This window comes from Egretta garzetta, unplaced genomic scaffold, assembly GCF_000687185.1.
Source record: "Egretta garzetta isolate BGI_Z169 unplaced genomic scaffold, ASM68718v1 scaffold220, whole genome shotgun sequence".
NCBI classification, from domain to species: Eukaryota; Metazoa; Chordata; class Aves; order Pelecaniformes; family Ardeidae; genus Egretta; species Egretta garzetta.
The window spans coordinates 1,778,634-1,787,967 of NW_009258414.1; the positions used below are offsets into that span (position 1 = coordinate 1,778,634).

General features: G+C 43.6%; 1 protein-coding gene across 1 annotated transcript in view; it reads right to left on the reverse strand.

The window, feature by feature from the left end:
• The window catches only part of FGF13 (fibroblast growth factor 13), a 118,726-nt gene that overhangs the window by 49,400 nt on the left and 59,992 nt on the right, over window positions 1-9,334 (reverse strand). The window contains exon 3 of the mRNA XM_035898710.1: window positions 3,011-3,114. Coding sequence (XP_035754603.1) covers window positions 3,011-3,114 — 104 coding nt within the window. The remainder of the gene's footprint in view (window positions 1-3,010; window positions 3,115-9,334) is intronic.

A 9,334-nucleotide genomic window follows, 5' to 3' on the forward strand; every position in this document is an offset into this window, starting at 1 on the left:
TTAGCCCTCCTGTCTGTGCTTTCCCGGGTGAGTGTGGGCAAGCACTTAGCCGAGCCTCCATTTATCCTCCTGTAAGCCAGATGTCTTATCTACCTATTTACCAGTGGGGTAATTGCCGTGGACTTAATGGCCTCTTTATCAGGCGCGGTGTTTCAGAAGTGTTTCAGGCTACAAGGCGCTATCAGGTGCAAGGCACGGGCTGAGGAACAGGGATGGCACGTTACTAAGGTTTTTTCCAAACCTTTTCCAGATGAATCTATAACCTTCAGCAATGCAATCTGAAGGAAAGGTTCTGCACAGACACAAGCATGACCAAAGCGCTAGAGTCACAATAAAACTGAAACCGAGTGATCATGACAAGGGCCACAATATTTTTTCTCCCTATTACATTGCTTCACCAATGCTAAGTTCATTTCACTCTGGAAATGGTGTAACTATTATAGTTATCTACAATTTAAGTACATTTCTATTTCTCCCTGTATTCTTGCTTCAAGAATTTGACAGTGAACACATCCCTGTAAGGACTTGGAAACCCTCAGGATGTGTAGATGGATGTCATTTCCTTGAGCTGATCTGTTCCCCGGACTCCCTGTTGGCATCCCTTGAACAGGTGAGTGTTCATCTGGTATAAATCAGCTGAGCTCTCTTGGGACTCATTTATATCAGCCAGGAATCCAGCCCAAAATATAGAACTAATTCCCCATGTTTCAGACTGTCAGACTCCATCCCTTGCTGAAAGGACCATTATCAGCAAAAGAAGTGCTAGAAACACTTAAAAATGGTGCTGGAACTGCAATTCTGGCAACCTTTTGGCATAGCAAGCGAAGGAGGGGCAGATGCTCCTCACTGGCCCTTGTCCATTCCCTGGGCACATTGGCAGAGCCATGACCTGGGGTTTGCCCACCAAGAGGTTTTCTTGCAATTATTGTAAAGGACAAAGCAACCAAACCAGAAGGCACCAGGTGACAAACCCGTATCGAGAACCTGGGTGGCAAGTTTCCTTGGAAAAGTAGATCAACGTTAAATAGACACCCATCTTTGTGAGGAATATTTAAAAATATTAATTGGGGGAAGGACAACATGACAAAAGTCTGTTTAAGGCCTTGCCAAGCCCATCAGGTTCAAGAAGAAAAAAAGAATAAATGTAAGAAAATACAGCTGCCTAATAAAGAAACAAAAATGACCATTGTTACGAAGGGGAAAATAGAAGGATGTCACCAGTTAATTTTGCAATGGCACAAACTATTAAATTCACAGATAGTAACGGGTTCAAGGAAGACACTATTAATGGCAACATATGAGACCGCATGAAGAACTACCCCTAATGAATGCAAATACCAAAAATTACAACCAAAGTGGATCTCTGAGCTCTGCCTAAGGTGCCTGGATACCTATCAAACTAAAAGCTGGACCTAATCAAAATAAGGGTTGCATTCTGCCACTCCTCCTCACATAGAGAGATCCTCGAATACTTCATTCTCTCAGTAGTCCCTTTGACTTCAGTGATACGTCTCACAGCGAGAGGTTACTGCTCCCAGTTAGCAGTGGGGCAATCTGTCCCCATCCCATTTTCCGCCTCTTTGCAAAAATCTATCTGAGTCTTCCAGACTGTATGCAATGAAAGAGCCGACCTACTCAAACCGAGTATGTTCGCTGTGCGCGGTGATGGAATTTGGCTTTACATACAAACCGCTCCATCCCACCCCGAGCTGTGGCTGGAGGTAACACTCCCCGCAGCAGAACGGAGCCTGTAGAAGCCGGCACAGTGCAGCAGATTAATGCATACATTAATCGCTCCCTGGGCGAGTGGGCACCCAAAAAGCAGCCCAGCTGAGGATGCCAACGTACATGAAAACGCACGGTGCAGTCAAAGGTGCATTTGCAGTGCAAATGTAAATGACGCTGTGCAGTCACAGCACCATGACTCCACGGGATTAAGGGGACTCTGCACGACCGGGCTGTGTGGCTACAGCCCTGCGAACAGATCTGTGGATTAACCGCGCTAAGCAAATAGCCAGAGCAAAAAGAAAAACGGAGTTCGATGCCATTCATGGAAATTTTACTTTGTCCCACAGCACAGCCAGTTCTAATTTGCTTTTGCTCTGGCAGATATAAGAGGAAAAATATGCAAAGCTGCCCCTTGTCCCAGCTGTCAGGACTGCAAACAAGTGAGAGATTTGAATAAGTTTACTTAATTGTTATCAGTATTAAAGGCACCTTAAGGGAATCACTCTTAGAAGAGAATAATTTGTAGTAGATAATAAATTACATTTTCCTCTATTTTCCTCCTTGGGAAAAATCTATTAAGACTTTATAATTAAAACTCCTGAACATAGTTCAACTAAATGTTTTTAATTGAAAAATTGTCTATTTTTAAAAATGTCCTTTTTTTTTTTTCACAAAAACACTTTTATTGCTTTGCTCTCTTGAGAAATGCCACTAATAATTATTAGCTGATGTTCTTCATCAAAACTGCTAAATGAAACATTTCTTTTCTCACTCAGCAACTTAAAGCTGTAAGATTTTAGCCCCTAATTCCATTTCGATCTGAAAATCCTGGCCAAACAGAAAAAAAAAATTACTCTCTCAAATCCCTTTTAATAACAATAATAGAGATTATATGGGAAGATACAAAACGTGTTCAGGCATGCATGTGATTCACAGAGCTGTCCCTTTCCCTCTGTGCTCCACGCCGAACAGCACAATCAGCCCACAGCGACCAAGAGAGAGCATCCTTTCTGTCCGGGGCTTTGGTTGTGGTTTTTCAGTTATTTCATCCTTTGGGATCAAAGTTTGCATCAAAGGCACCGCAGTTTGATTCTGTACATCCATGTATCTCCAAACTGGAATGAGAGTAATAAACTAAACCCAGAATATCACCACTGTACTGAATTTGCGGGCAAATCCCATCTCTATAGGTTATAAGCAGATTCCTTCGAACAGTGCATTATTCATTTACCAAGTTCTTACCACAATTTCAGTGATAACAAAATTAAAAATGTTTACTTACTGATGTATATAGGTATCCTTCACTGTTCATTGCCAGATACAATTTTGTTTGAACCCCCTGAATCGCCACCACTCGTAAACCCACAGGTATGAGGTTAAACAAAGCTAGAAGAGAAAGGAGATGGAGAGCGAAATTAATCCTTTAGAGTATGCAGCTTAGATAGAGAATTAAGCCATAATTACCAGAACCAAATAAAAAAAAAATGCCTATTCATGCATACATTAACTGCTGCAGGTGCTACAATACTGCTGCTACCGTGGGCTTCTATAGCAATTTCCACCAATAGCTCATACGTTGGCTGCAGAGGCTATCCACGCATCCCCCCATTCTGAAGACAGTGAATTGGAGGCACTGAGAGCTAAAATGACTTACCTGCCTCGTCAGCAGAATCCAGGGTCTGCTGAATAGAGCTGAACATATTTAATTTGGTTTTGGGTTTGTTTTTTTTTTTTTCTGACAATAAGTGGAGAAAAAAAAATATCCAAAAACAAACAAAAAGTTTTTCAAGACCATCAAAACTTTTTCTTTCTTTTGCAAGTTCAGATCAAATTTAGTAAATGTTATTGACCAAAAGGAAGGAGCAAGATGAAATTCAGAAAAGTTAAAAACCTTCATTAACATCTCAAAATGTTTCCACTCAAGACTCATCGTTTGGGGTTTTTTTCTCTTTTTGAGAGGAGAATGGGTTCAAAAAACCAGAGTTAAATAACTTCAAAATGAAATGAAATGCCAGCATATTCATTAGATCGAGCCCTAAATCTGTTCTTTCAAAATTGAGCTGCTTCAAATGTTCTGCTTGTGTTTATGCTTCTATACATGCTAATAGTGGCAGTATTTATAAGCAGAGAAACATCTCTTCAAAAAAAATGAAGATTCCGGCTTGTAAACTGGCAAACTAAAAAAAAAAAAAAGTAAAATCAAAGCTCTGCCATAACTTGGATATGTTAAAATTGAACACAAGTAATAATGAGTTGAGTACAGTACTCTGTGTTCGATACGTAGGATTAAAAATAATGAGGAATTAAGAAAATTTTCAAGGACTGTTATCATAACCCAAAGCATCTCCTTCCAGCCTGTTGTATAAATGCGGAGACAGGATGAGGTAACGCCAAACTGGCTCTGATTTCCAATGGTTTATTCCTTGGCTGTAAAACTCTGGTCTGCTTCAGGCTGAAGTTTGGTATTTATGGTCCCTGTCTGAAGCCAATTTAAAACTGAATTATGAATTTGAAATATTTTTATTATTTTCAAAAGTATAAGCTAAGAATTATGACCCATTATAAATTCCTTTTTCAGCCTGACAACCCCCCAAATGGTCATATTTAATTAAAAGAAAATTTGCATCTTGCCAGTGTTTAATACAGATCCTAAATTCTGGGTGTGGGGCCATCAAGAGTGTATCAAAAAAGGAAAGAGCACATGTATGCCTGTCCTACTTTGATAAAGGCATGGCCAGAAGTTAACGCTGTGCACTGGGGATGAAGGACTAAACTGGGGAGAACAGACTGTTCCAGCAGGCAGCTGGCCCTCCGGCTCCGTGTGCTGGCCCAGGTTAACCCGAGCATCTCAGCCCCAGGGCTCGGTGAAGAGGGGGTGCAATAGGCTGGGGGGGGGCAGCAGCCGAGGGGGACGCTCAGGGCCGGGCTGAGCCTGCCCGGCCATCCTGGCACACTGCAAACCATGGGCGCTCTGCTCGGGGCACCTTTCGAGCACTGCATTTCCCACAATGGTCAAATATAGCAGAGCAGGTGGAAATACCCAGAACTAACAAATAAACGTAGGAGATGATAAAATCATACCCATGTTTTTCTTTCCCTCTCTGCGCGTGTACATGCAGACACAAACACACACACCGACACGTGCAGCCCCTTCTCACGCTCGCCTGCAAGTGCAAAATCAACAGAAATGGCTTTCTCTTCACTAAAACAAAATCCTCTAGTTCTGTGTAGTTTCTGGCAAACAAAACTTGGATTTTCAGTGAGGCAAATGTTTAGGGAAATGGATTTCTCCTTCATTCTATCAAAAGCTTGAATTTATTTGTGGGAGAAAACACTACCTGACTCAGTAAATATTCCCTTTGGCAGTTCAAGCCCCAAAAGCAGCATCTGGTCTCCGTGTAGGCATGTCCTGGTTTTGGCTGGGATGGAGTTAATTTTAAGATGAGAAGAATGTTGATACTACCCTGATGGTTTAGTTGGTGCTGAGCAGGGCTTACACTCAGCAAGGACTTTTCAGCTTCCCCTGCTCTGCCAGGGGCACAAGAAGCTGGGAGGGGGCACAGCCAGGAGAGCTGAGCCCAACTGGCCCCAGCGCTATTCCAGACCATAGGATGTCATGCTCAGTAGAGAAACTGCGGGGGGTGACTGGGAAGCAGTGATTGCTGCCTGGGGAGGGCTGGGCATCAGTCAGTAGGTGGTGAGGAATTGCATTGTGCATCACTTGCTTTGTTAGTGGTGACTGCTCAGGGGTGGGATGGGCATCGGTCAGTGGGTGCTGAGAGATTGCATCACTTGTTTTTCCTGGTTTATTTTTTTCCTCTCTCTCTCATTGTTTTCCTTTCCATTAAAATTTTGTTATTACTATTTATTATTATTGTTGTTGTTGTTATATTATTATTACTTTCTTTTATTTCAATTATTAAACTGTTCTTACCTCATCCCATACGTTTTCTCACTTTTACCCTTCGATTCTCCCTCCCATCCCACTGGGGGGGAGTGAGCGAGCAGCTCCATGGGGCTCAGTTGCCAGCTGGAGTTAAACCATGACAAGGCAGCAGAGCACAATTTAAAGCTCAGGATCCAGGCAGAAGCTGGACATCTCATTTGAAAGATGCTTTCCTAATGGCATACTTACAAGTAGGGCAAGCGTTTGGGAATTTCCAGCACAAGAGTACGAGCATGGGCTCCACTGTAAATAGTGCTACGAACCTGTCAGTAGAGCCGCTGCGGACAGCCCAAAGCCTGGGACAGCCGAGGAGATACAGCTCACAGCCACAAGCCACGGAGACAGGTTTTAGTGAGCGATTCCTGGCTGTGCTGTGCTTGGCAAAGTGAGCAGAGATACGAGGCTGAGCGACGTCTGCCAAGGGAGGGCTGGGGCACCCACTGCCCTGGGTGCTCAGCTGCTTCCCTCAGCAGCTCAACATGTTTTCCTGCCATAAACGTACATGCTCTATTTTGAGGCAAGATGAGGGTTGGGCACACTCAGAAGCTGGTTTAGACATCGGTGGGATTAGCAGCTGGTGCGGCACAGACCATCGGAAGTTGCAGAAGGGCTGTGGGGGAGTAACGCTGCCTCTGCTGCCGAAGGGGAGAGGGACCAGCTCTTGGAGGGGTGCACAGTCTGTCTGTCCTATTCCAGCACAGCCAGACACACAGCCAAGCTGCTCCAGCTGCCACCTCCAAGGCGAGGGGACATTGGCACTGCCCTAAAAAAGGGGACTGTTCCCTTTTGCACCAGCCATCACTCTCACCGTTCTTGCACAGCAGCAAGTCCAAGCCCAGCTTCCGTATCAGCCAGTGGCCTGTCTGGGACCAGCGACCGCTGACGGGGCCACCACAGAGCCACGCAGCCCCCTTCTCTGCAAGCCCCCAGTGCCATGGACAACGGGTTCGAGATGCCATCGCATTTCTAGCGGTTGACCCTCATATGGGCAGATATGGTACAAAGGGTGAAAAAAAGCCACAGGAAAATAAATTCTTTGCTACTACAATCAGTTTGTGTTAGCATAAGATAATGCAAAGTTATTTGCACCCTAGCCTGTCCCTATTACATTTGCACTGTATAAAATAAGGACATAATATCCACAGTAATGAAAAACTTGGCGATGCCTAAAGGAGAAATGATCTTTGCTACAGCCCTTGTGCAATACAAGCTGAGAGAGAATTAAGAGCTGCAAAATAAGAGGCAGTGGGCCACAGCTGGATTTATGAACATATACATTACTGTGAGGTCTGTGCCATCCTTGGCTTGGCCACCTGGACCTTCATACGCTTTTTGCAGGATATTGTTTCCTATATTTCCTTATTTTATCAGTCCTCAAATCTTTTTGACTTGCCAAAATTGGGGAATAAATTCTGCCTTGATTTAAAACCTTGCCCTATTTAACACAATTAATGAGGCAAAATCTGTTTTGCAGCCAGGAAATCCTTTCCATGAGCACTTCCTCAAATTACATGGACTCTTGGCTAAAACTGAGGTCTGGTGAGTGCCACGGCTCCTCAAATCCATGTTTCATTTCCTGCCTACATTGTGCTCCAAAATCTCAGCTTTCCTTTAAACTCCCTGCCATTGTGGATGCAACCTTGTCTTTGAGAACCCTGCATGCAGCAGTGGGTATGCAGAGCCTGAAATAATTGCTCCCAAGTAAGGAGCTGAAGGGGATCTTCAGGCAAACTTTGCTTCCAGCTGTAGGTAGCAAACGACGGCAAAGCTGGACTGCTGGCCCCAGGATGCTGTCGGGAGCACAGAACAGCAGCTGGCTATCAGGGCCCACAAGCTCTCCCCATCCCTACCATAAAAAGAGGAAGAAAAATTCTGAAATTTAAAAAAGGCTGGCCAATGCTGTGCCTGGAGACCAGGTGGACTATGGCTCTGGTTTGTGCCATCCTTGGCTTGGCCACCTGGACCTTCATACGCTTTTTGCAGGATATTGTTTCCTATATTTCCTTATTTTATCAGTCCTCAAATCTTTTTGACTTGCCAAAATTGGGGAATAAATTCTGCCTTGATTTAAAACCTTGCCCTATTTAACACAATTAATGAGGCAAAATCTGTTTTGCAGCCAGGAAATCCTTTCCATGAGCACTTCCTCAAATTACATGGACTCTTGGCTAAAACTGAGGTCTGGTGAGTGCCGCGGCTCCTCAAATCCATGTTTCATTTCCTGCCTACATTGTGCTCCAAAATCTCAGCTTTCCTTTAAACTCCCTGCCATTGTGGATGCAACCTTGTCTTTGAGAACCCTGCATGCAGCAGTGGGTATGCAGAGCCTGAAATAATTGCTCCCAAGTAAGGAGCTGAAGGGGATCTTCAGGCAAACTTTGCTTCCAGCTGTAGGTAGCAAACGACGGCAAAGCTGGACTGCTGGCCCCAGGATGCTGTCGGGAGCACAGAACAGCAGCTGGCTATCAGGGCCCACAAGCTCTCCCCATCCCTACCATAAAAAAAGGAAGAAAAATTCTGAAATTTAAAAAAGGCTGGCCAATGCTGTGCCTGGAGACCAGGTGGACTATGGCTCTGGTTTGCTCTAAAAAATGTAGCTTCAGAGTTAAAGCAACCACTTTGCTGGCCACAGCTGCATTTGAGGATGTTCCCCTTATTGTTAAGGGGAGTTTTTATTATCGCAGTGAATACAAAGCAAATGGCCTCAGAGCAAATGTTCACTGAAGGTGACAAAAGGGAGCAGCAATGATATCCCTCAGGGGGTGCATAGGAGATGATGGACTGGAGAAGGAGTCCCCGCACATTTGGAGGGGGCTACAAGTCCTGTGGCTTCCCTGCAGTGCACGAATACAGGCTAAATGAGAGATGTCTCTGCAGATATTGGAAGAAAGGATTTTAGAGGGCCTGATCCACTCAAGATTCATGTGAGCAAGGCTTTGGGGAAAGCCCCTTATGTGGGCTCCGACCCAGAGCATAAATCAGTCTGTCTTACTAGCTCCATCAAAAATATTGCAATTAAAATAAATTCAGGACTGCAGGACATTCGGGTCCATACACTTACCTTACATAGAAGAGGAATATATACAAAAGCATGTGGCTTTTTATGATAAAACCCTCTTCTGTTCTGAATACTTAGATACTGCAGCCCAGCTGCAACCATGTCTCAGATACTTCCATTATATTTAAGTATTCAGCATTTTGGAAGGCTGGTATCCAGCAACAAGGAGTTTTTATGGTTTGCTCTGTAATTGTCAGGCTATAGTAAATTTAAGGACACAGTGAAAACAAAGAAATCTTGGAAACACACATTTGTGTGAATGTCAAAAGGACAGATAAGTTTTATCTTCTTTTGAATCTCAGAATCCCTATTAGAGGAATTGCAAGCAAAGTATTTGAATGAAACGATCACTTAAAAAAAAAAAGATGGAATTGCAGATATTTGCTTTGGCACATTAAAAGTTTATAATGCTTGATTTAAAAAGGTTTGCCTGTTTCTTCATCTTTTTTTTAAAAATAATTAACAGAATTACCCTGAAATCCTGAACGATCTGTACTGACTTTTAAAATCATAAATATTAAATCACTCACTTGAAAGAAAAGCAATGCTTAAGGTCTATAAGGATCATTCTTAGAGTAGATTTTGTGGCTGGGCTGAGGCCA